The sequence below is a fragment of the Rhea americana genome, unplaced genomic scaffold (assembly GCF_003343005.1).
Source record: "Rhea americana isolate MKP2758 unplaced genomic scaffold, rheAme1 scaffold_217, whole genome shotgun sequence".
Lineage (NCBI taxonomy): Eukaryota > Metazoa > Chordata > Aves > Rheiformes > Rheidae > Rhea > Rhea americana.
In genome coordinates this window covers 1,141,835-1,168,829 of record NW_028186317.1, presented here as the reverse complement: position 1 = coordinate 1,168,829, position 26,995 = coordinate 1,141,835, and the positions used below count along the sequence as shown (strand labels likewise).

The following is a 26,995-nucleotide window of genomic DNA, read 5'->3' as shown; positions in this document are numbered from 1 at the left end:
GTCCTTTTTCCCTTATTTTCCACCCTATCCTTTTCCCCCATTTCCCTCCTCCCCTTTTCCCCTTTATTTCTGTTCTACTTTTTCCTCCTTTTTCATTTTACCTTTCTTTCCTAAGATTAACTGAAAAAAGTGAGCACGAGGCCCACGATTAGCCAGCCTGAACGTTTCCTCRAGTCAACGGGCAGCTGACAGCTGGCCCTTGCAGAGGTAGCGCTGATAAGCATCCTTGCTTAGGCTGCCTAGAAGAGACTCATCTCTTAATTGTTTGGCTCGCGAGTGTGAGTTGTGAGGAAAAAATAATCAGCCTCTGGCTACTTAAGGACAAGGTTAATTAACTGCAAAGGCAAATGTTCAGCCTCCTTTGGCAGCTTAGTCTTTGATTCAGCAAAGCATGTAAGTACCTGCTTCAAGTTAAGCACAGGCTTACATATTTCGATGACTTCAGGGCTTAAGCAGCTGTGATGCGGATATCCAAAATCAGCAAATCTGGGTGTATATATAATTTTTTTTTTTTTGCAGACTATCCCAAAAGGAAAGCATTTTTTTTCTTAATCTATTGATTCACTTTTACCCATCTCARATAAAACTGACCTTGATTCCAGACCCTGCACTTCTGAATTATTTTGGACATGTAAAGTTAAATGCAACTGAACTAGTTACCCCAGGAGAAGATCTGATTTATTACATGACAACATTTTCCTCTAGCTTCTTTGGAACAATTATTTGGCCTGGGTTTCACCAGAGCGGGAGTGCCAGGATCCCAAGAACTGGTGCCTTCCGGCTTCTGCGGTGCAGACTTGGGCCCTGCAAACTAAGCCCTCTTTTGTTGTTCCATTTACTTGTGCTATGGAAACTGGAAATGCCGACAAGGGGACTCACCCTGCTTCCTGCTCTCCTGTAATCCTCCTGGAGAGGGTGTGAAACTCTTCACAGTGTGTATAATTGCTGCACTGAAATTTTAATAGAAGTTATGTATTCTTAAGAGGCCCCTTTCATTTTTTCCTTGGATGTGATACTTAGTTTTACATCCTTCTGGCAGGGGCTGACCAAGGCCAAGTTCTGATTTTGCATTAATGTATTATCATGGTTGTTAGTGGCTCAACTCTAAAGTTTTAAGTATTAGATCCCAGACCAGAGCTTCCAAGAAATAACAACTCTAACAATGCTTATTTTGCTTAACACATATTCAGGACAAAACAGCTTTGTTGTTTTGCAAGCAACAAGTTAAATTTCCAGAGGAGTTAACTGTTCAGATATGTGTGCGCAGTTARGACAGCCAGGATGAGCTGTGTAGTTTAAGGGCACAGCTGTTACATAGGTAAATTAACATGACTCACATGCACACATAATGGCTGTCACTGTTCATGCAAATTATAAAATCAAAACTTAGATATATTTTGATTACTCTGACAATCTGCTCTCACTACTTTAAGTTCACCTTTGCCCACTTTTGCATTTCTCCCATGCCTTTGTTGGCATTTTTTAAACTGCTGCTCTTTTCAGTGCAGAAACAAAACGAATCTAGCAAGTAGAGGATAGTAATCAGTGAAATAATCTCTCAAGAAAATCAGGAGCTGCATCACTTCACAGGAAAAACAATAGGACACAAATTCATGAGTAAGCCATTATCAAATACACCATAAAATGGGAAACAACCTTACCATGTCTAGCAGATAGGCCACGTGACCTCAAAAGGCATTTCCTGTTCTAGATCTTTGAATACGATTCTTCACCAACTCCAGTCAGMCTAGCCTCTTTGAGGCCAATTTAAAATGTGCAGTAATCTGAAGAGGCTTCTCTTRTACAGTATGCAGATCCTTCAGTCCTTATGTTCCCTCAGAGGCATCTAGGAGCAGTAATTAAAAAAAGCAAGTCTGTTCATTACACTAACAAATTATTCACTACAGAGGGCTCCACACATCTTATGTGAATTTTTCCTTGGGGCAAGACCCGGGAGGATAGAACTGATCAACTTGAAAATGAATGATCTAAACTTCATGATTTTTGTCACAAAACTCATGTAAGGCATGCAATGATCACTGTGCTTTTAGTTTAGCAGTTCTTGTATTTAGGAACAACAACTGTTTCTAGCTTCTTACTGAAGAAATAGAGCAAGAATCATGCAGCCTGGAGTAGTTTAAACAATTTAAGATCCAAATTAATGTTGAGGCCAAGGGGATGTTTTTCTTAGTGGAAGAAATACAAGCACTCTGGAGTTTGTTTTCCTGCTAATAGGTATAAAGAAGAATAAACAGCTGCTTTTTGTTTTCCCAAAAATATTTGCATTAAGAAGATCTGCAGATTCCTTTTGAAACTGATGGAACATCTTTTCAAATGAGGACCAGCTGCTTGCTTTGCTTGTTTATAGCAGGACATGCTTAAGGGAATTTTTGTTGATTGTTTACTGAGATGTAGGACCAGACTCTTCCTTGTAGGCTGCAATTTGCAGTGCAGACTGTAGCTGAGCAGGCAGAAGGTTCTGCACCTCTAACTACAGTTGTAGCCWCCCTACCTTCTCCTGAGATTTTGGAGGAGTTGACAGCTAAAAAAACACCAGTTCAAGTCTGTATGTGGCAGACATGCAATAAATCCACGAGTGCTGCAAGATAGTGTTATTAAGTGCGTTGTTAGTTATGTTCCTCTCCAGAGGTGGTGTTAGCTCAGGGCTAAGTAGGATGACCCTTGTATATGATGCTGTATTCTTTTTTTATTTAATCTACTTAAGGAAAATAATCACTTTAGCAGTAACAGCAACGTAACTGGCACATTGATTTTAAGAAGCACAGGTAAAAGACACTTGATTGGCATAAGGACAGCAGTAGTATTATTTCCTCTGCTTACAGCAGGCTTTTTCTTCACGTAAGTAAATTCAGTTGGGATTACTTGAGGGTTAGGGCCACTTTGCTAGGTTTTGTTCATATGTTTGTTCACTTTAACAACAGAAAGAGAAATAAGTTTATCTGTTCCTATTTTAACAGCCAAACAAYTGTGAAAACCACAAGACAGGTGGAARAAACARRTACTGAAAAATCTCTGCTCAAGGAAAAGTCTGATTCTGATTTGATGCTGTGACAGTGAGTGATAACTGCAGAAAGCAAGAAAAGGAAGAAATTTAGCCATAAAAATAAGGTTTCAATATAGCCGCAGAAGACGCGTTACAAAGGCAGCTGAAGAGGCCATCTATACAGCAACCGTAAGGCAGGATAGGAAACGAGAGAAGACTGGAAAACATTATTAGCAACAGGAGCTTTGAGCCTGGAGAGTGGCTCGAGAAGAGGCCCAGCCTCTGCGTAGCTCTGCGTTTTGGAACAGTTATTACACAAACGAGCAGAAACAGCCTTTCGATAAGACCGGTAATAACTTCCATCCATTTTGCAGGGTTGTAAAAACCCCAAGCAGGTTTCAAAGGCAAAAGAAGATCCTAACACTAAAATTGCTGGAGCAGATCGCAAAGCCAAGTTACCTCACAAGTCTACAGCTCAGCAGCAGGTTCAAAGCCCGGAGATCTGAGTTTCCCTATATGCAGCTGTATTTCATACAGCATTTTTAAATCTAGGGATGAGACTTATTTCTATTCTCTATGTTTTCTGGAGTTAAGAGCATCCACCGCAATACAGTGCTATACAGATTGCAGTACAGTCGGTACTGGTGCAGATTGCTAAGAGAGGAAAACAAAAACATCCTGTGATCAGCGCCTCAGGGCACTCCGCAGGAGGCTCGTTAGGTGTTGGCATTCCCAGGCTCTAGAGAGCCGAAGAGAGGTAGGGGACCTGCACCACCACTTCCAGAGCGGTTTCAAGCACTTCATTGGATCTAGTCAGCTTACAGGCGTTTCCCCGCATATCATGACACGGGATCATCCACATAAAGAGAAAAGAGTGTGCTCAAAGGGCTTAGTGTCAGGCATTATGCATCTGTAAAATGAAGGTCTATAAACAAAGGAAGCAAACAATGATATCARTTGACGGCTTAATGGCCCTACAACACCAGATTCATGTGCAATTAATAACGGTGCTTTTGATCTTGCAATCAGCAACTATAAAATACATATGCTTTCCCTGTATATTTGATTATGTTCAGGAAGCAAAAGAATAAATACTTTTTATTAGCATTACAGAGTATTTTTCACATTAAGCCAGAACTTCATAAAGCATTTGCGGTCTGACATGATATGCTTTTTATTTCATCCCCTGAATGAGTTGCATGCATGATGAAATGCTGTTTTGTTTATTCCAGAATTCCACAAGGACCTAAGAKACTTGTGAGAAGCTATGTACTTAGAAATAAGGTCCTACAGAAAACATGCCAGGCTTTACTGAATATTAATTTTTCTGTTTGAAGAAAAAGACAGCTTGGGATTTTTAGGTCATATTGCMCATTTTCTTCTATGTCAAACTCGTGGCACTTGAAAGAAACCCATAAACCATTATTGAGGGTTCTCCTAAATTGAGTTCATTGCTGAAAGAGTCTCTGCTTCCAGCAATGGTAAAGTTTAGTTCCTTGGGTTTTATTACTCAGGGTCAGTAAACCAGCAGCATCATTTGATTTGAGGCTGAAAAATGAGCGTTTCTTGGAAACTAATATAGGTAAAAGGTACCTACAACACCACTCGATGGTTTGGAATTCCCTATTTAAACCACAGGTATTTCTCACTATGGAGATCATTATACACACTGACAAAATAGCACACAAACAATATCAAAGTTTTCCTCCAGTTGCAAGGCAGCTTTGCTAAGGGTGCTCTTGTAATGTAAAGGTTTTAAGAGTTTTCCCAATCACTACAGTAACTGATGAGTAAATCAAAATGCTGTATTTAATAAAATAGTATTTTAGTATTTTGTTAGAGGCATTTTCCCTCCTATGCGAAGAATGTTAAAAACAGACTCCAGAACAACACTTTTCACTTCATCAACACCTAAGCAGATGTGCTGTCTGTCTTAAAAGCGTATTTGATTAATGGAAAAGACAGTCAACCTAGCAGTCCATACACTTGCCAAAAATAAGACTTTACCACCAGGGCAGGTTTTTCACAGTGACGACAGGAAAGTTAGAAGTTACACATCACTTGCACATCCGTACAGCTAGAGGCACTGGGCTTATCCAAGGTTGAGCTTTTGCTTTATTTTTATAATGTATTTTGCCTAAATAAATGGGATAAGATCATATTTCATACCCCTCTTTTACAGATTGAGAAACTGAGACTTAATCACTCAACTGAAACTGAGGTGTGCAGAGATGGGCTTAAGCAGGATCATGTTAGAAAGTCACATGCGCAATCTASTCAATACCTTGAACATAAGAAAATTCTTTTTTTCGTGCGTTAGGTAACATCCTCATGCACTACTGCTTTATTTCTGCCCAGAAGTGCCAGTCCACATCTTGAGAACATTGTTTATGTCGAGACATGCCTCGGCGTTGTTTGCAGCCACACTCTGTCTTCACATGTCCAATAAGCTATTCTACAATTGTGTTTCGCAAGACGTGTAGTACAAAATGGGCAAATGTGACCGAGAAATACCTGAAATCCTCCCTCAGTAAAAACTTTACTTCCGTGCTTTGGACTGCTTGTCTAATGTTCTCTTCTTTAAGCACAGAAAGCTTTATAGACAAGAGCTTCCACAAATGTATTTAGCCTGAGCAAAGTGAGTATTGAGAACATTTGTCAAACTTGGTCATTAGCTGTAGTAATGATGTCTGCAGGCTGTCATTAAAAAAGAATCAAGGAGAAACTGATTGCACCAGAAAGAAACAAAATTTTCCATTCCCTTACTTTTTCCTTGCACGTTGCACTTCATTTGAAGCTTACTAATATACCAGCCAAAAGAATTGCAAGGGCTGGATTCCTTAATACAATAGTTATGGTTCACTAGTTAGAATCTGTATAGAATTAGTCAGTGACATGGACTAATGGAAAAATGTACTTAAAGAGCTGATAAATAGCACTCGCTTGCAGACCTATTCATTAAAAAGCCTCTGTCAATACAGTGCATTAGTTCTTTTCTCATTTCTACTAGGAAAATAAGAAGTGGATCACAAAATAGTACAGATCAAATAAAGATGGGACGCGTCGTAGCAGCGCTTAGTCTGTACTAGAGATGGCCAAAATTATTTAGCAAAAGGCTCAGATCAGTCTTTCCATGTAAGTGCTTTCCTCTGCAGAGATTTTGGGGGCAAACTTCATGTTCATGACAAAAGCAGCTTAAAACAGAATTAGCAGAACGAGCTGTGACACATCTTGTTCCATTTTTCAAAGCTCCACTTCCATCAGCTATACCTGGCAACTGTAGCAGCAGTATCATGCTATTCAGTATCACATTACATCAGCTTTGCAAAATTGTCATGAAAATACATTAGCGCAGACACAAAATGGACTTGCTTATTAACGTGAATGTGATCACTATGAGAAGACTGAATGATATTTTACTCTGTATTACAAGCTTACTTTCTTAATGCAACTCTATCTAAGCCTTCAGACTATTGTTCATCCCCACAGTATCTGACTGTCTTCCACATAAAATCAATAATAGCAAACTAGACTTAATGGAGTCTCTGGCACTTTTCCCATTTTAGAGCAAAGTCCTGCTGAGGAGGGGGTTCTTTTTCTTCTGACTTAGGATTTAGACTTTTAGTTGTTGTTGCTTGGCTAGCGTAAGGCTGGTAAAGAAAAGTAAATATGGGTAACTGCCTACTAATGCTGATTAGGTGTGGAAAGGAGATGAGGAAAAAAATAAAAATAAAAACAGCATAGTGACAGAGTGCAAGTTTCCTGCCCAGGTCTGATTCTCTCCATAACATGAAAGAGCTGTTTTGGGAGTACAGACACAGCAAACTGGGGGCCCACTTACTCAGGCTTTATCAACCGTTTCAAGCAGGTAACTCCTACACTGCTCCCTCCTATACAGATTACTGCTGCTCTTGGCGGGGGGGGGGGGGGGGGGGGGGGGGGGGGGGAGTGTGTAGGAGGGGATTCATGATACTGAAAAAATATGAGAGAAACTACACGTGTATTCTTCAGAAAAGAGGAGATCCAGAGCAGATTAGCATCTAGTGGGGAACATACAGGAGAGATGCTATAAGGGTCTTAGAAAAATGTGCCTAGTGCTGGGCACCAGAGTAAGAAACTATACCTTCATCCTTGGGAAGAATCAAGATTTAAAAGAAATTTGCTTGAAGTTTCAGAACAGAAACTACAGGGCAGGGGAGGAGGGCAGCAAAAAGTAGAAGCTAGAGTAAATGATTAAAAGAAAAGAAGCAGTTTGATATGTTAAAAAGGGTCCTGAAATCCTGGCAGGTGGCTGAGAAGTGGGTTTACAACCCTTCAAATAAGTAGCTGCAGTGAGAAGCTCCTCACCTGTTACAGAAGTAATCTCGAGGGCTGGAGGGGTCTGCAAAAGCAAGTATTTTGCAGAGATGGAGAGCACTTCCGAGTGCATACACAGACTCTGCCTTCTCCAAGCCCTGTGCTTGGCCCCTTGTACAAGGCACCTGGGAAACTACAGTTTTGCAGAACAGCAGCAGTGCCTTTCCATCTTAGATTTCCAGTTCTGCCCATTTGCTTGTTTGACGAGCATCTGTTGAACTACTAATCAACAATGTGTTTAAGCAAATGCCTAACTTTTAGCGTGTGAGTAGACCTACTAGCTTAATATATAATTAAAGTTAGGTATCTAATTAAGCAAATTGCTGTTACAGGTTCTGACCCTATGAGAATTTAACTTCCATTAGATACAAATCAGGAATTTTTGAAACTGTCTGGCTTCTTTCAACCATCAGCCTTTTATTTTTCTTTTTTTTTTCCATATAATTATCACACTAACAAAAAGACAGGAAAGAAATAAGAGAGAATGTGAGGGAAACAGGGAGGGAAAGAACTCTGGGACAGCACATGTGGGGCCATGAAATGCAAAAAAAAAAAGGTTTTTCAAAACAGCATGTTCTAAATGTCACCTTGGAGTCACACAATAATAAATATTAAACATTACATTGAAGGGTCTCATTGCCAAGTAACTATAGCAATGGAGGAAAAAGCCTGTCTGTGGACACATTCCCTCCTACCTTAATTTTGCCCAGGGGCTGAGGAGGGAAAGGAAAAGGGGTTCAGAGAATGGACTCTAGTTAGTTAATGGATAACATTTTCCAGAGTCCCCCTCTGATCATTCAGTTCCTCCAGGATTTAACAGAAGCAGACAGAATTCTCAGAAGGAAACTGGATGTTCAAAACAATTACACTGAACTATTCCATCTCCTTAGAAGGGGTTTAGTGCACCAGGTTCCTGATGCAAGGCTGTCAAATACACTGAGAGCCATTATAGAGCAACGTGACCCTTTATAAAGCACCTTACTTGCAGTCCGGCTGCTCGCCACCTCTTCCTTCATCCCTGAACCAACAGAGCTTTCCAGTGAACTTGCAAGTCTGAAAATGAGTAAGTGTGAAGTGAGACTACGCATCAGCCAGCACCAAGTATTTGTTTTTGCCAAGGGGAAGATTATATTTCTGCATTATTTTAAAATACTGATTTCTGTAATTTTAACTGAGGGAGAGGGGAAGTATCTGGAGTATCTCGACTATCTTTTCTCTCCTGGTATTTTCCAGGACTGAGAATGCTGGGAAGTGCAGGGAGGAGCTGGCACATTAGGACGTACCACTGAACCTGTTGTTTCTGAAAATGTTTTTTTTTAATCTGGTTAAAGTAAAAAACTGTGTCACTCCATTGATATTTTTCCAAGTAACTTGATGCATGTCACTAGTTTTCATACTGACAATACAGTAACGCAAACTACTTTGAGTGAGTTGCAGGGAGAGCAAGAGAGCCAGAGATTCCCTTTACAGAGGGACAGTGGCCTCCTTCATGCAAAACTTTTGAACCTGCAACTACTTGTTTGCCTTCCAGAAAAGGGAAAAAATGCATTTAGATTTTGCAAATTAATTAAAAGCCACAGCCAACTGTGATCATTTAGTAATTTGTGAAGGAGTTAAGCTACACCAAGTATGAAAGTCTTAGATCACTGCTCCGGATCAAACCTAGTCATGCCATTAGGACAGATCAGAGTGCAAACAATAACAAGTGAATTCAGAGAACTTCTGGAAAACTTCAGAGAGTTCTGTTTGATTTCCATTTGTTGACTTGATCTTACTTTAGGAGGTTCAGTTTTATAAAGCAATAGCACTTCATCCTTTACATTTGATACAGAAAACTGGAAAAAAATTGTAAAAGAATAGTTACTGTTAAAAACTGTCCTACCAAGCACGAATAGAGATGTCATCGGAAACATACTCTGTAGTTTTCACAAGGCTTCTGGAGAAAGCTTTGAAGAAGCCTACACATCACTCGGGAGTATAAAGTTCCTTACAGCTTGCTTAAAGCTATTTGTGCTTACATTCGCGTTTCCGCAACACCAGCGCACACCTCAAGGCCTGCAAAAATACCTCTTTGAGTTGCTCACACCCTTTCCCTGGCTCCTTTCTCTAACATGGGCAACCCAACACCACACATAGCCAGCCAGCCCCCCCAAAAATCAACCTTCCCCTGCCACCACCCACCTCCCCTCTTGACTTCAGGCCTAGGCCGCTCTTAAATAGAGGTCCTCGGGGCTGGCCCCACACGCTTGTGTAGCCTGTGGGATACAAGACTTGTGTGGGTGCTCTGTGAGACTCTACGCGGCCTTACAAGGAGATGGGGGCCCGGCATCGCCCCCCTCCCCCGGGGCCTGAGGGCCCAGCCGAGGCGGCGGCCATCACGCCCTCGCCCGCAGTAACCTTGACAACGGCGACGGGCACGCCGACCGTTACGGGGAGGGCGGGAAGGAAGTCTCGCGAGACTTGGTGCTCGGCCGCCCGCCCGCCCCGCGCCGGCGGGTCTCGCGAGAGCGGTGCGCGGGCTTGAGGTGGGAGGGGACGGCGAAGATGGCGTCGGAGAGCGAGCTGGGCAGGAAGTGGGACCGGTGCCTGGCGGACGCCGCCGTCAAGCTGGGTAAGGCCGGCGCGGCGGGGGCGCGGGGAGGCCGCGGGCCAGGCGCCTCGGGGCGGTGGAGGCGCCACCCGCCAGGCTCCCGGCGCTCGGCCGGGCCCGGCGGCGAAGGGCCACACTGAGGCCCAGAGTCCCCCAACCCCCCGGGCCTCGCCTCAGGGCCCGGCCCCGACCGGCGGTGGCGGAGGGGACCCGCCGGCGGTGGTGGCGGCCTCTCGCAGCCCAGCTGCCCTGTGTCCCCTCGTCGCCCGGGAAGCAGCCGCGCCGCCCCGGGCCTGGCAAGGTGACCTTGGCCGCAGCACCCCCCCCCACACACACACACCCACACGATGGGGCCGCCCCTGGCGCCCCCTCCCCCCCCATACCGGCCTTACCGTTACCACGGAGCCGAAGCTTGTTTTTCATCTCTGGTTAATCCCTACTGAAGGTCCCTGAGGGCACCGGGGCAGGCTCCGCTGTCCCCTAGCCCCGGCGGCCTCCGTGAGGTTCCCTCAGTGCCGCCAGGCAGGTGGCGGCTCGGTTTGATAAATCTCCCTTGCGCCGAGCGGGCGGCATCACGCCGTGTGGACTGCACTTGTTCAGAGATATGCACGGCGTGATACGCTCAGCGCCTTGGCATGTGCCGCCGTTTGACATTGAAATGCTTCCCCTCTGATGTCCCAACCCTGCAGGCCGTTGTGTGTTTTATTTAAGTACGAATACAAGTTTGTTTTTGTTTTGCTTTCCCCAAATTTCTTTATCCTTAAAGTTAGAAACATGCACGTGTCTGTACGATCAGTACCTCCCCTTATAACGTTTTATTAAAGCTGATAAGGTGATTGTAASTATGCACGTGTGGTTCTGTGCTCTTCCAGTGACTGGCTGTCAGACTAACTAGAGGGAGGTTGCAGCTTTAAGGAATGAGTCTGCCCAACGCAGATCTTTAAATACAATGTATGAAACAAGAAGTGAGATATCAGACGTGAAGGGTGTGGGTTCTGTGTTGGTGCTGGAGTTTTTTTTTTCTAAAACATAAATAATATCTCAAAAATGTGACYTTTCTTTTTTCTCTAGTGGTCTTATGCTTGAAAACTGGTGAGGGATTCTGTGTTTTTATTGCCTAATGCTTTTCCAAGCCGATGAGGCACTCTGTGTTTTGGTTGCTTAATACTTTTCCATTAGAAAAGATGTTTAATTGTTTTGAGTAAACTGAAACTTCCATTGTTTATARCAGGCCTTTGAAAAGTGTCAAGTGCTCCGGAGCAGTGTTTTGTCTTATGAAATTCTATTCAGGTTTGTCTGACAAACATGTCCAGATATGTTTATGTTTCTGTAGCATTGCTTGTTTTATCATAAAAAATTAAGTATGCCAAATTATAAACTAAAATTTCTTCYGTGCTGCAGCTGTGTAGCATGTAGGAATGCTGTATGTGGAAAACCTCTCTGGGAGGTTGAAAGAAATGGATAGAGACTTCTTTATGATGCAGCATGTCATTCCAGYAGGCTATTCTTTTTCATTTGGTGTTCCCTTCCATCCTGCAGTGGTGATGGATGGATGAAAGTGTGATTATATTTTCTGCACTAAAACTCTAGACCAAGAATTCCCAGTGTTAGCTCAACGATGACTAGAGGTGTTGAGCAGAGATCTCAGTAAAATTGAAGGTCTTCAGTAGGTCACGTGAAAAGGGCACATGGGCTGCAGTTCTTAATTTGGGAACTGTAGCACTAGACCTAGCGTGATGTYCTCAGACACATATTTCTCTTTTCTGTGATAGCATTTTTCTGTGTTGTGTCCTTTCATCTAGTAATTGATCCAGTAACTGAAGCCTCTGTGGTTACAACCTATTTCATAATATTAACAACAAATGGCTTGAGTGTGAACTTTGAAAGTTGTAAGAGTCCAGGAGTTGCTTCTGCTCCAGCAATTAGTGACTGAAGATGATGGTGGCCTTTACATGTGAAATGAGCTGGTGGCTTAGCAATGGGGACTGTTCAACAAGTGCTGACACAAACTTTCTCAGACTGTCTCAGTGGAAATGGTTGTTTTCTTTGCAAGGGCTTCAAAAACTTAAGTGGTTGTGCTGACTGTTTTCATAATGTTACTGTAATTTTTGCTCGAGTGTCTGATAAACAAGGACATTGTTGTCTTAGAAATCTCACGTAAATAATTTTCTCCATTATCTTTCTCTCTATTGCCTTTTTTTGTGGGATATAAAAGTTAACCAAATCCTTAGTAGCTCTTTGTCAGACTTTTCCTTTGGGTAGCCGTAGTTTCCTTCCTGCACGTTCCTTTACATCCTTCCTGAGCACGATCGCAAGATACGTAATTCCAGCCAATGGCTGGGGAAGAGAAACATTGTGAATAGCCTTGTGTTTTCCCATTTCAGATATTGTAAGTAAAGAAGGCACTGAATTTCTGAAGCCTTGTGTGCAAGATGGTTTCCTGGTGTCTGTCAGAATTGTAGACACAGGTAGCTCCTATAAATTTATTTGAGAGATGAGGGGGCATGGGGAAGAGAAGAGAGTGAGAAGAGGACATAGCAGCTATTGGCATACCTCTAATAGCAATAGTACGTTTTAAAATGATAGCAGGGGCTGTGTAGCCTACAGGATTTTTTTTAAGCCGTTTTATTTGTAATTGGTTATATAGCTTGTAATTATGCTGTATTGTTTTGGTTGGAAATCAAGTTCTTGGAAGGATTGCCACCAAAATGTCCAAAATACATATGTTTTAAGGTACATCTGTAAGTGCAATATTATGTTTTTGACTTCTTGCTCATTCCGTGTGCACATCCTGTAACTTCATACTAAACTCTTTTGTTTTCCCCCCTGCTACTTCAAAACAGAACACAGTCAAATCTGATAAGATAGTATTTCATTTAAAAGAGCAAATGATACTGTAAAGCCTGCACAAGACTTCGAAACATAGTTAAATGCAGTTTAGGTGCTAACCCACCCTTATTAGGGCTGACATAGTTTATTTATTTGTTTTGTTAATGATGAGAATGTGTCTAGGTAGATCAAATTATTTTTTTTCTTCCCCTTCCCTTTCTAAACCTAGTTGTAACCACACAGTAGGAAGGTTTTGTGCATAGTTGATTGATTTGTGCTTTCTTGGCTGACCAGTCTGTTTCTGTGATGAGCAATCTAGATCATGCTGACTCCAGCTGTGCACAATTTTCAAGGCTGTTCACCTGTGCAATCACCAATATAATTAGTATTAGGAGARTAGAATGTAAAGTTTAATTTTCTTATGCATCAGAAAGTTTACTCCTTTCATGYGTAGGAAAAGAGAATCCAGCTGCAGTGGATTTCTTCTCGAAGTGCAAAGCTTTACGTTCCTATGTCCTCTCCGGCTATCCCAACCAATACTGTTATTAAAAAATATATATATATCAAGGAAGTAGAGTTCTGTGGAGAAAAGAAATGGAAGTAAATAGTATTGTGGTCATCTTCCATCCCACTGGCTTTCAACCYTGGGCCTCAGATTTGTACTTCGGAAGGCAGATAACTTCTGAAAGACTGACGCTTGCTTTCCTCTGAGAGCACATAATTTTGGACAAATGATTCTTATATGCTGCTCCCAGGGAACAGTAAGGCAGTAAAGATTGAGTGTGTGTTTTGTATTGAAACCGTTGTATTTTTAAATGACTTAAATGCTATAATTTTTCTGCTACTAACAGGTAGTCCTGGGAAAGCTGTTTGCGTCTCCGTTTGTATGTTAAGTTCCCAGGTTGAAGTTGGTTATTTGCAGGAGATGCAGATGTTTTCATGCATGTCTGTGTCTGTCCAAAATTCAGCTTGGAAGCTTCTAAGTAACYGACTGTAGCAATGTTCGTTTTCCTTTAATCCTGTTTTGACATCTGAAAATGAAACTCTCCTGATTCCCTTTTAATAGGAACTTTATTTAAGAGAAGAAAAAACATTTTAAATTCTACTAMAGTTTTAGTGTGATTTATTCTGGCTGCATTCTCTTGTCTGCTTGAATAGCTGTTTTTTTAATGGCAAGGGTGAACATGTATTGTTTGTGTCATTCCACAGATGGACTTTTTCAGAAAGATTCATTGTATGGATTTCAATTACAGTATTTTTAAATAATGCTTTACATGGTTATCAATAGGATAAAGTCAGTCTATATAATGATAAAACCTGATTACACTTTCTGAAAACTGGATTAAATGTTTTCTTAATATATAAAAATGCTGAGATTCCTGTTCTAAACTGGTTTGGTTTTATTTATTTATTTATTTTACCTGCCTATCATAATGTGGCTAATTAAGCTACAAGGACAAGAGACTTACTTTATTTGGAATTTTGTTTTTAATATTGGAGAACATGAATATTATGCAAGCACACAGCTGCACTGTTATTTGGACTTCAGTGGTAATCCTATTTTCCCCTATCATACAGGAGAGGGTCCAATTCTACTAGTCATATCTTGTAGCAGACAAATTAATATAAATACTAACTGCTTATGGCTCACTTGGACTGTGTGGGAGGCAATGCAGCCAACAGAAAGATGTCTCATTTTGAAGAGCTGGACAAGCACTCCTTGAAGAATAGGCTTTTAGTCAAAAGTCTAGCRGCAATATTTAATTACATTGTTAGCAGAACTCTGAATTCATTGCCCACCTAAGTATTAAGTGACTGTTATCTCCTTTTGGAAAAAAGACAAAAAGTCTTTTCTTGCAGAGGGGTCCCCTTCATGAATCTAGCTCTCTATTGCCCTAACTGCACTGTTTCCTGGTGTCCTTCCTAAAGGAGGCCTTTGCTTCAGATTTCAGAGCTCGTCTCCTCAAAAGCATCTCTACTGTTCCAGGAAGGACTTGAAAAGAGAGCGAGCGGCTCTCTGAGCTGTTTGACAGACCATCTGACCAAGTTGTCCTCCCTAAAGCAACTAGATCAACTAACTAGCCAGGTTGTGAGTGAAAGTGGGGAAGTCCTGCTGGTCCCTTCTTCCAGACTGTTGTGGACTTCTGCTGGGCAAGACAGCCTGACAGAAAAACTGTGACTGGGCTCCCCAGGACAAGAGAGACATGGAGCTACTGGAGGGAGTCTAGCRTAGGGGTRYGAAGATGATCAAAGGGCTGGAGCACCTGCCCTATGAGGAACGGCTGCGAGAGCTGGRCCTCTTCAGCCTGGGGAAGAGAAGACTGAGAGGGGATCTTATCAGTGTGTACAAGTACCTGAAGAGAGGGTGTCAGGGGGACAGAGACAAACTCTTTTCAGTTCTCCCATGTGACAGGACAAGAGGCAACAGGCAAAAACTGAACCACAGGAAGTTCCGCCTGAACGTGAGGGGGAATTTCTTCGCTGTGAGAGTGACAGAGCACTGGAATGGGTTGCCCAGAGAGRTTGTGGAGTCTCCTTGTCTGGAGATATTCAAGGCCCGCCTGGATACAACCCTGTCTAACATGCTCTAGGTGACCCTGCTTGAGCAGGGAGGTTGGACTAGATGATCTCCAGAGGTCCCTTCCAACCTTACTGATTCTATGATTCTTGTTCTAATTGTCCCTGTTTCTTAGCTGGGCCAGTAGACGTCAGTAATGGTCAACCTATATTGGATGGGGAAGGAAAAGCCTGATTGCCAACCCTCACAGCTAGACTTGCAAAAGCCCTAAGTGTGAATGTGTTCACTCCAGCAAAACTTTTATTTTTTTTCAATGTTATTGTTGTCGCTAGCGGCATCATTTTATTACAGTAAGACAAGACAGAGTTTTCTGTCAGAATTGTATTGTCCATATTATGAGTATCTTGCTGGTCAGGTATATATGTGCATCTAATGCGAGTGCAGCTCTCATTTTTGTTGAAAAACTTGATGTGCCCTGTTGTCTCACCAACCCGTTGGGCACTCTGGATATGAACTGTTTCTGGCCGGACTACAAGACTCTTATCACTGTGATTGCTTAGGAGGTCGTGGCTAACACTGATACTTCCAGCTGCTGTGTGTCCATGTGTGAAAGTCCTGATGTTTATCTAAGGTTAGTCTTTGGATAGCGGTTGAACAGCAGGAGTGCTTGGGGGCAAAAGTGCCCCCTGAAAACATATCGAGATTTTTACATTGTTCTGGAATTTGGATACTCTTATTTTGTCATTCCAAGTATTCCGTGTTGCTGCAGTCAAATGCAAGAACAAAACAAACAGACTTTTTTTCATGTTTCTTCCTAGATTACTTAGTATATAGTTTCACTGCGCTTTCTTCCAATATCCTTCCTCATCTTTCTTTCTGCTGTGTAAACAATCCACGCAACAGGGGAGATGAGAAAGAAAGCTTCAAAGTTGGTATTTGAAGAAAGTCTGATTTCTGGCACAAAAGGCATAGCTAAGAGGCTGTTTAAAATTAGTTCTCTCAGTAAATAAGTGATTGCATGGTCTCAGATTTCTAACTGATGCGAGGTGCTATTCTGTGAAGGTTCTCTTATAAGAAAAAGACTCTTCCCCATTTTTGCACAATATTTATCTATGTATCTTGTCATGGATTTTTCTTTTTTTTTGGGGGGGGAGAGGAGAGAAACACTCTTCAACAACAGAAAATGGATAGTTTGAGAGTTAGATCTGAGTGTTTTATTTGTTTCTAAGATCTTCATTTTTTTTTAATGCTTCTTTACATCAAGCAAATTCTAGTGCTGTACTGAGCAGATGCTCACGTGAGACCTCCAGTTTGTCAGGCCTGTGGATGAGAACTGSTGTTAAACCTTAAGGCTATGGCTTTCACTGTCCCAAAAGTCAAGTTAAGTTACTGAAACTATTGCAGGATTTGTTTTGCTGCTAATGGAAATTGTCTTTTTAGCTGAGAGGAAATCTTCTCTGTCCTAACTAGTTAAGGACTAGATTGCTGAAATCCTGTTTCAGAGAGTCTAGTCCATACAGAGTAGTTGCCACTTTCTTAGAACTAATAMGCCATCTTCCAGGAGCTGCTACATGATTTTGTTTTAATAATTTATTTTATTTGAATGTAAARCAACAGAACATGAAGKCAAGGAGGCTGAAGYTGTGTGGTTTGTATTTGGGYATAAGGAATGGGAGAAGAGACTTAYCTGATGACAAAAAGAAGATTCTTAAGTAATCGGAAAGCTTCCGAATGCCACCGTAACGGCAACACCTCTGCCAAATGCCAATGAGCAGAGTTTAATCCTTCTATGTTAAGCTTCAAACTRCCAAAGACATGTATATCGAGGTGTGGCTGTCTTGATAGCTGCTTCAGCCTGTAGCTAGGATAGCCTAGGAAAGAACTGCATAGTATCTCGGTTGTATGGACTGTTGATTATGTTTATAGAAAAAGCTTTTCCCAGATGTCCTTCTGGGGCAGGAGTCCATCTTAAAGATTTATGTTTCTCCGTGAGATGCTTTTATGATGTCCTGTTGGGTATATGGCGCGTACTTGTCTGTGTGTTAGATTGATTTGAGGTACCAYGACATTTTTCTTGGAAGAGGTATGAGCCAGAAAAGTAGAAAGAAAAAGTTTCTTAGACTAGGCTCTCTGCCTAATGCCAATTCCTCCTGGTTCTCTTGGTACATAAGCGGCCAGGAATGCTTATGGGGGAACRGGAGTAACGTGTCCACAGAACCATCCTGTCCCATGTTGACAATGACTGTAAATGAGTTTTAAGCTGAATTGATAGAGGTAGGGTGGAAGAGCCTGGTTTTCTAGTTAAACATTTTAAACTGTCAGAGAAGGTGAAAAATGTGTTGCACTCTTTCCTGTGGCCTTTTCCTCCAAAGAGTCTGTCATGCAAGAAAGGGAGGGAGACCGTGCCCAGCATGGATCAAGCCCTTAGCTTTTCCATGTTCGTTTGTTTTTATTGTAAGATAAACCTTTCATGTTTTATTGTTATGAAGTTAAAGCCTGGCCTAGAGGTGCTGATCTTTAGTGGAAACAGCTGCAGACTGAGTGTCCCTTGGTCAGGTGGGAGGCTCTTTGAAGCAACATGTTGCCTCTTTTAAAGGAAATTGAGCATGAGAACTTAAACCTGTAAAACTCATCAGCAGCTCTGCCATTGTTTATCTCTTGTGTAACTCTATATAGAATTAAAGTGAAATGCATTACTTTGTTTCCAAGAAAAGATGCTTTAGCTCCCCCTTGGTCTTGGAGACGCAGGAAATGACCGCACAACCTCAAATACTTCCTGGTGGAATGCAGATGAGTGACAAACTGTCCACAGAAATAGCTTCTTAACCAGGCAGGGTAAGAAATTAAATGCAGCTAAAGCTTCTGGTTTTAAGTTAAAACCAATACTGACCGTTCAAGCCAATTGGAAAAGAGCAAATGTCTATGCACTGGCTTGCACAAGAGGGGAGATGTGAACCTTTCTTGTTGAAAGGAGTGTTTTGATAAGCAACGTTTCTCAGCATAATTTCTAGCCCATTCTTCAGTGGGAAGTGGAAAGAACCTGACTTYGGGATCAAGGAAGTGAAGAAGGCTTTGTTTTTCAAGTTGCCTTCTTGTATAGAAAACAAACARTCAAAAAAAATTAGCTGTTGGATTTCCGCTTTTGTTTCCCTGTAGCTTTTCGTTAACCTAGAGCAAGGCCCCAGATCTGTTACCATCTTCTTTCTAAGCTAATCTACCGCCGTATTCCTCTCTCGGTTGGAGTAGGGTGGGGTGATGGCCTCTAAAACTGACACTGTGTGTGTGTGTTTTTTTTTTTTTTTTTTTTTTTGTGAGAAGCAATTAAAAATAAAAATCCTTTTTCTGGAACCAGGCTTTCACTTCTTCAGAATCTTGTTTGTAGGCACCGCAGTAACTATAGTTCCATGGTCACCTGTAGTGATTGTTCTGCTTAAATGAATGTGGTAGGAAAAAACTTAGAGAAAACATATCCTTCTGTCTTAAAACGTCTGTCATGCGAGATCATGCTTAAAAACGGTGCTGGGCATTAGTGTGGAGGAAGACCTAGATTTTGTTTTAGGCCTTGTATTGATTTGCAGTTGGCAGAAATAATATATTTTTCACCCCAGGTGTATTCTGCAGCATCCCTGATGGCCAACAGGAAATGGCACTGATGGCATCTGTGTGGTGCCCTTGCAGATGGGGGTGTAATTGAGAGTGCATCTGAAGGAGGGTAGAGAATACAAAATAATGCTTAATAGATGTAGATAGCAAGATAGCTACTATATTAACTGTAGTGACTTTCTTAGCACAACCTTTTTTTAAAGACAAATGTAACCAGTCTGCAACCACACTGGTAAGCGGGCTTGTGGGTTTGACTGGTAACATGGAAAATGTGGCGACATTAGCAATTGCTTGGGCTCTGCATCTGGATGATGCACAGTTTGTCATCCTGTAAATCATTTCTCATTGATTAGCTAAACTGTTTGGATTGGCAGAGGGAATCTTTCCTTGGAAAGGAAGCGCAGAACAGTATCGCTCCCTGCATGACGGGCCGCCTCAGCCGGACAGTTCAAACAACGCCTAGGGCTGTCTGAACTGAAAGTAATTGCCTCCAAAAGTCATATTTGGACCTAAAGTACAACAGCCCAAACCAAAAAGGCGGCGTAACTACATATTGTAGAAGACTGTCAGAGGGAGCCAGGTCGGAGGGCCAAACAGTTGTCTGTTGGATGAATTCTTGAAGATAGTAATTATCCTTAATAGCATAAATATTTGGCTCGAGCCAACACCAGCTGCATTATAGCAAAGGTACAGAAGGAAGGCCCTTCTGGGGGAGGGGGAGTGGAGATGTTAGTATGGATGAACTACTGCTCTTACTAATCCGTGATGGCTCTTCCACTCTGACCGTAAATGCTGGGCAGTGGTGCAGGATGAGTAGAGTTAACTGTTTATAAAATTAAATAAATAAAAAATTCTCCAAGTATTTTATCTCTCACTATCTGAAGTACAGAAGAAGCCTGAAGCTCTGACCGGACATCTGAAGAACCGAGACTTTYCTTAGCTGTGCGAATGATTAGAGTGAAAACCTGACCTTCTGCGAAATGCTCAGTTTCTGGGATGTCTGGGGGAGTTGTCAGGACCACTTGGCAGGCGGTCAAAGTTCTTCCCTGCAACTGCATGTTTTGTAAGCCTGCTCTAAAACTGTAATGACCTGGTAAAGCAGTTACCTTTATCACAATTGGATCAAGTGAAAATATGTAATAACACAAAAAGTTTTCAGAGCAACTTTGCTTTCCATTTCTCAGTAAATACAGATAGTGAAGTCAACTGGAGGGTAAATATCAGGGGTTTTGTTTAGGCAGTCATCTCTGTTCCAATATTCGAGAGTGTTTTTTTTTTTAATCAGTGAAAAGCATAAGATGCCTAACTTACTAGGCAGTACAGTGAGTATTGTTTCAGTGATCTGTGCTTCAACAGGAGCAACCGTTAGTGTACTTTTTGCAAGGGAAAAGGTTTAAAGAGCAAAAGGAAACGGAAAAAAGATTACCGCTGTATGCCAAGAGGGTATAGGGTTCTTTGGCATTGTTCTGGACTTGAACCACTTAGTAATGCGTTCAACAGGAGCTTAAAAAAGGATTGCATGCTTTTAGGACTACTTTAAAAAGAAGTTTTTTAATTAATAAAACTCAGTTATGTCAGTTAGATTTTATGCATTAAAATAAGAGGKKTTTTTTATTTTATTTTATTTACTTATGTTGCAAAATAAACCTGAAACTAATGTTTTTAGGGAGCATACATATGGCCTTTCTAACTGTTGTCATTAATGGATATAACTAAAGGTAGAATTTATCCCCTGGACTCAAATTTTTCAATGTTATTTATTGGGTTTTGGGAAGAATTTTGCAGACTTGCCTGACTTCTTACAAGAAATCATAAGCACACCTTCCAAGGAAAGCAGAAATTATTTTTAAATATGCCAACTAAGTTCTTTAATGGTGCTGGATAAATTTCTGAACTGCTGCAATTATGTCTAWACAGTATAAGGATGTGAAAAGTCATTCATTCCTAATGTGTTTAAATACGCTCTATAATGAATGTTGTGGATGTGAAAGATAAGCAGCCTGGAGCTTTCCTTTGCAAGGTATAGAGTAACACAAAGCATCAAAGTTTCGCTGCCCTCCGGACACACGTTGAAGTAGTTAAAGCAGCGAGATAAACTAAATAAGATATTCATCTGCAAAATCTAAAGCTCAAGGACCCAATAATTAATTTAAGTGTTTCTCATTCAGTGACAATGAGCCAAATAAATCTTGCTTCCACATTGTAGATRGTGACAGAAATTCAGTAACTTTCCCTGGGATGAGGATTTAGTTTGTTTCCCAAATCTTTCCAATTATAATGTTATTGAATGGATAAGGATTCACATCTGAATTAGCTACCTAAATACATTTAAGAAAATAAGAATTATTTTTTCAAGAATATTTTTATTTTTTAAGAGTACTTATTTRTTTGTTTGTTTATTTTGGTGTGCTGAAATACTGTCTATTTTGGTATTTCTGAGCCAGAACAAAGGATTAATGAAAAGAACTGAAGTATTTTCCATTGCTATGCATTATCTTAGTCCTCACTTGCTGCGTTTCTTCTTACAGGTGCTGGATTTGGATTAGGAATCGTTTTCTCAGTCATCTTCTTCAAAAGTAAGTATATTGTACTAACCTTGACTGCCTGGTTTCCTAACTTATGTCTGTGTAGGTGCACTTTAAAACCAAGAAATCTTTGAGGCATGTAAAACTTAATTGGCGTGTTGTACCAGCTCCTTCATTATTGCTCATTTCAGCTGAAATACAGTTATCTAAACTTCTAGCTGCGGTGTAATAAGGTTGTTAGATGTGGCATCTGTCTGAATTCCTGCTGTGCTCAACTCAAGTTTTGGAATTACAGAAAACCCTGAACCAAATTACTAGAGCCAGGTGTCTAGACATAATCTTATGCCAGTCTTGCTAGGGTCTTAAAGCTAATCTCAGTTCTTCTTCTTTTTTTTTTTTTAATTATACATTGTTAACAAAGTAATTTTCAGTTATATCTTGAGTTCAGAGTTCACCCTCTAATTCTAAATACAATATCTTATTACTCTTGTTATTTTTCTGAAGTGTTTTTTGTTGTTTTTTTGATAGATTCTAGGACTCGTAGAATTTGAATGCCTAATGTGCATCTTCATAGTCATTTATTCCTTCTAGGCGTTTGTTTGACAAGACTGTCACTGAAACAGGAATTCAAGACCTTTTTTTTAATTTTGTTTTTTTTCCCCTCTGCTTACCTTCCCCACAGGAAAGACATGGCCTATTGCTTTTGGGTCAGGGATGGGGTTAGGAATGGCTTATTCCAATTGTCAGCATGACTTTCAGTCTCCATATCTTCTCCATGGCAAATTTGTAAAAGTAAGTACCGGTACTAGTTACTACTAATTATTAGCATTAAATGGTATATCTAGACACCGTTTAAATCGGTATTCCTGTCCCTTTCCCAAAAAGTACCTGTTAGAAGAAACTTGTGTTCCCCTACTCTTATGGTATTTTGAATATCTGGTGCATAGGATTAGCGGATCCTGCAGGTAGCTTTTCCCAAAACTCGTAAACACGTCTAATACAATACATATTAGAAAAGCTGAAAAAATAAGAGTAACGTTCTGTCTTCAGCCTTGGAAAGGGATGAGCTAGGAAGAAATTTTAAGTCATTTCAGGCATGTGTTTCAGTGGATCTGCCTGTAGAAGCAAGGCTTTAATCTTTTTGCAACATGAAAACTCATCATTCTTAAGTTTTGTGGCTTTTTTGTCTGGATAGTMATGTAATAGTCTGAAGAAGTTGTACACTCTTAAAAGTATTGAAGAGGATAATTCAAATGACTACTGAGTGTTACCATCACCAATGCTGAAATAAAATATTTAAAAATAGATTGATTAGAAGGAACCATCCAGATGCTTACAAACTACCTATAGCGACTTGGAGTGCACTAAGTCTGCAAAYGAATTCAATTAATATTCTCTATTTCTTCATAAGTAGAAGTTGGGACTATTCTTGTGCTAATTTATTGTTGTGGCATGTAGAAAAATCGGGTGTTTTGAACCTGTGAARCCATGTACTGCTAAAAGCATTTCAGTGATGCCTCTCCGAACATGTCTCTCAATTTGGAGAGACGTCCGCCAGGATGTATTTACAGTTAATTTGTTACTTTAGAAAGTACTCAGGTAAGATGTTCTGCCAGAAGCATTTCATGGCAAGTAAAAAAACAAAACAAAACAAAAAAATCGATCGTGTRTATCTTTTTGGCTTAATAAAAGTGTCTTGAAAATATTTTTAGTTTTTTTCCAGATGCATCTAGAGGTGAAAGTTAAGTCTGGTCCTCCTTAGATTTATTGGCAGACTGGCTTTTACCAGCCCTCTGCAACCTTACCAGACATACCTGTTTGAGAAGAGTCTCTCCAGTTGACTAAAGAACTGCAAACAATCTCAAGACTCTTGAACTACTTCTCCAAAATAAAATCCAAAATAAAGTCCTTTGGATAGCAGTACAGAGTAACTGGGCCTTATGTCCAGCTGATAGAGCATTCCGAGCTACATCCCAGTGATGCTCTGGAGCCAGACATCCGTGCACGATTCCTCTGGACAGATCTGTTAACTTGAAAAACGCATTAGTTTTCTGCTTCATTCTGAGGGTATTCTTCCAGCTTAGGTCCTCAAAAAGAAACTGAAGTGAAATGTCTATGATTTTCTGTGAGTGGAAATGCCTTGTTCACATGTTCTGAGAAAACAGCGTTCACTGAAAGATGCTTTTTACTAGGGATGCTGGGCAACAGTAAGTCGACCCGCGGGTCAGCCTGGTAGGGGGTTTTATTTGGATTAAGGTCTAATCYGTGCTCTGAAGCAAGGGTGGTCCTTCGATGCATGAGGTAATTGAAAGGACACTTCCCAGAAGAAGCACAGCTGCCTGCATGGCACAAGACTAGACAAATAGTTTCCAGCACACTGTCTCCGCTAGCTTTCTCTGGCACAAAGAGGCTGAACATGCTGAGAGAGGGAAGAGGCAGATGAAGCCATCTAATGGTTAATGTCATTAATTCTCTCCAAAATGTAGTGTCATGGATAATGGCTCCAGGGTTATTACAGCAAAATTATTTCATTTCTGGTGGTTAGGAGCATTGGAAAATATTGTTGCATTATCACTCATCTGTTTTTTTCCTAGCAAATACCGTTCTAACAAAACTCTTTAGGACTTCCTTTACAAAGCTGGATTTTTTTGTTCAAATACAAACTTGTCAAAAGAAGTCTGCAAGACAGATCAGCTTTATTTAAGAGAGAGAGAGAGAAATAGAACATGGATGACTTGAACGGAAGTTATTTCTAGTTTTCTGAACCTGTCAAGTTCATATGCTCCTAGGATAACTGAGATTGAAAGGGACTTTAGGAAGTCATCTAGTCCAACCTCAAACCACAATCCACTGTGAAGTCAGATGAGGTTGGTCAAGGCTTTATCCATTCTGGAGTCTTGATTCTTCAGAATCAAGTTTTTGATTCTGAATCCTGAGTGAGAATAAGACAGGACAGAGGACCCTCATGTTGCCAAATAAGCAGGAGATTACAAAGCAGCTTTGCACCCATTCTGGTTGTAACTGTCATCACACTGCCCAGTCTCTCGATTATTAAATTGATGACACCTGTAGAAGATTCCGTTCATCTAGAGCAAGCGACCATTTAAAATGCAGTAAAACTCAAATCAGTAGTCATAAGATTCTAAGGGCTAAGTCCTACGATCAAATGGGTTTCTCTGTGACTTCACCTGAAGTTAAAATTTGCATCCAGCAGTAATTCCTAGGCTTAAAATCATATGGCTGAAAATCAAGTTGCCTAGGTTGCCTCACAAAATGCGAAGTATCACTTTCCAGCTATTTAGCCTGTATTATTTATCACCAAAAAAAACCTGTACTCTTGTAGCAATGTGGATTGTATTGTTTTGCAACAATATGAAGAGAAGTTCATCAAATGGAGCCTTTCCTTCTGCCCTTTGTGGAAGTGGTTTCTATCTAATAGTACAGATTATGAGTAGTTAACTTGAAAGCACAATAATTTGGGGGGCTTTTGAAGTACCCAGTTTATCAGAGTGGAGGCTTATGTGCATGAAAACATGACATGTTTCCTTTATGAAAATTAACTGCTTAACTTCTTCATGCTCAACTCCTCAATCTAACTGAGGATGAAAATGTTAGCCTATCTTCTGGAAATATTAGGAGGCTTAGTGGCTTGCTTTACATCGTACGGTGCCTTCCATGTATGGAACCCAAATGGCTTTTTAATAATGTAAGCCTTCTTGCTTTACAGGAACAGTGACTAATGGCTAAGACTATCCCAGTGGGAAGGAAGGAGAAATCAATGATTATTCCTCAGGAATACTGAAGTGCCCCTGGAATAAGCCAACATTCTTCAATAACGATCACCAGTAACTCTTTATACTCCAACAAACTGTTTCTGTACATGAAACAAAGTTTTGTTCCTTGTTTTGTATCTTGTGTCTGGAAAGTGCAAGGAAGAGCTCTTCTGGGAAATAAATAAAGCAAAAATGGCCTTTTCTGGTGTGTTGACTTTGTATGTGAGTGAGAGCGAGAGAATGCAAGGAGAGGACTTCATTTTGAATACCTAGCAACTGTGACCACCTGGGTAAAGCCACTGTGAAAGTTCTTCAGAAAAGACAGCCGTCGAATGTTCCTCTCCACTCTTGAAAAGCAACCCCCATCAAATACACAGTTCAAAGAAGCATTCCCACCTCATAAATCACCCGCTAGACCCCTGCTGCTGGTGCCGGTGTTTGGAGAGGAATATAAATACTCCTATGTCCTGTTTGTTCAGTTGCCCTTTAGAACTGGAATTTTGTCCTCTCCAAAGAGGCATAATAGAAAAGGGCAAATCCGAGCTGCGTGACTAACTCGGCTAGCTGATGTCTCTCGAAGCTTTGAGTCATGGAGTGAACAAAGTTTGAAACTCTCCTGGTACAGTGGGCTAATTAAACAGATGCACAGGTCATCTGGCTCGGAGCCTACATTTTAGGTTGATTGTTTTTTCATCCCTCTTCTGTGGGAGAACGCTTAGATTTCAGTGTCTGGGAATGGGTCACAAGTATTTAAAGCTATTTATTGCCTTGGCAAGTCATGGATCCAAATACTCTCTTGTACTTTACGTTTACCCCAGTCCTTGTAATGATTTGTTGGCATGTAGCCTACCGCTCCTCTCCTGACTTGAGAGGTCTCCTTCACCACTTCTTGATTCAGTGCATTTTTGTAACTCTTGAGATGGCTCTTAAGKGCTTCTCTTCTTCCTTCCAGTTAAGATGCTTGCTGCATATTGTCCGGGTAGCACAAGCTGCAAATACAGATCTGATAAGACAGAAAGAGATGGCTGTATGTTGATAGTGAGCTTTCCCTTATTTAAAGCCTGTGCTGCTCCATGGTGAGCACAAGCAGATGGAAGAATGACAACAAATTCCTCTCCAGAAAGGGGAGACAAGGGAAAGCAAGTTGCACAATGTTTGTTTTTTAAACTATGCCAGAAAAGGAAGGGGGTGGACTGAGGGGCAGTCTTTTGAGTTTAGAGAGCTTGAGAAACTCCTTATCTTATTGAGCAATGGGACTGGGATTTGGTCTGGGTACTCCAGGAGTCCTGCACCAGCACCTCCCTTTGTGCATGGATCCTGCACCCTGAAGAGACATGTTGAGCTGTGCCCAGAGTCAACAGAAGCTGAAGAGAGGTAGCCTAGAGCAATGGACTTGTGAAACAAAATAGCTTTAATGCCAGAGCAGCATTAAAGTTTGTTAAAGCATAATACCATCCAGGACTATTGCTTGAGCATGTCCTTGTTTTTCCACCTCCTCCCTTGCCGGACTGCATTCATCAGTCAGGTCAAAACAGCTTATTGGAAACAGGATCTCTTTCTTTCTTCCCATTTTTGAATCATTTTATCTGGCCCCAATTTTTAATTTGAACTATGTATGTTGGAGCCATAGCTCCTCTGTGGTTTGGAAAGTGTTTTTATTGAGTTCTGTGCGTGTGCTGCAATGCTAGCAGTCTGGGAAGCCAGTGGATTCAGCTGGAGAGAAGAGCATCAACCTGGGCAAGCAACTGGAGACTAAAGCAAAAGTGCTTGCGGCACTCTGGATATAATCACTCCCAC

General features: G+C 41.1%; 2 protein-coding genes across 2 annotated transcripts in view; one reads left to right on the top strand and one right to left on the bottom strand.

Annotated features, from left to right (window-relative positions):
* The window catches only part of CAPZB (capping actin protein of muscle Z-line subunit beta), a 58,990-nt gene extending 58,059 nt beyond the window's left edge, over positions 1 to 931 (bottom strand). Inside the window, exon 1 of the mRNA XM_085305218.1 lies at positions 880 to 931. The gene's annotated coding sequence lies outside the window, so the exon portion shown is untranslated. The remainder of the gene's footprint in view (positions 1 to 879) is intronic.
* An 8,932-nt stretch (positions 932 to 9,863) lies between these two features.
* Positions 9,864 to 25,400, top strand: MICOS10 (mitochondrial contact site and cristae organizing system subunit 10). Its single transcript, XM_085305220.1, has 4 exons — positions 9,864 to 9,971; positions 21,429 to 21,476; positions 22,108 to 22,217; positions 25,153 to 25,400. Exons 1-4 carry the CDS (start codon positions 9,905 to 9,907, stop codon positions 25,159 to 25,161), a joined length of 234 nt encoding a protein of 77 aa, XP_085161346.1. The 5' UTR covers positions 9,864 to 9,904; the 3' UTR covers positions 25,162 to 25,400.
* The last annotated feature ends 1,595 nt before the right edge of the window (positions 25,401 to 26,995 follow it).

What these genes read in the sequence shown, in the direction of transcription:
- MICOS10 (XM_085305220.1), top strand. Translation starts at nt 9,905, where the DNA reads ATGGCGTCGGAGAGCGAGCTGGGCAGGAAGTGGGACCGGTGCCTGGCG. An exon ending in GGACGCCGCCGTCAAGCTGG is followed by an intron (nt 9,972 to 21,428) that starts GTAAGGCCGGCG and finishes TTCTTCTTACAG; the next exon opens with GTGCTGGATTTGGATTAGGA. An exon ending in CTCAGTCATCTTCTTCAAAA is followed by an intron (nt 21,477 to 22,107) that starts GTAAGTATATTG and finishes CCTTCCCCACAG; the next exon opens with GAAAGACATGGCCTATTGCT.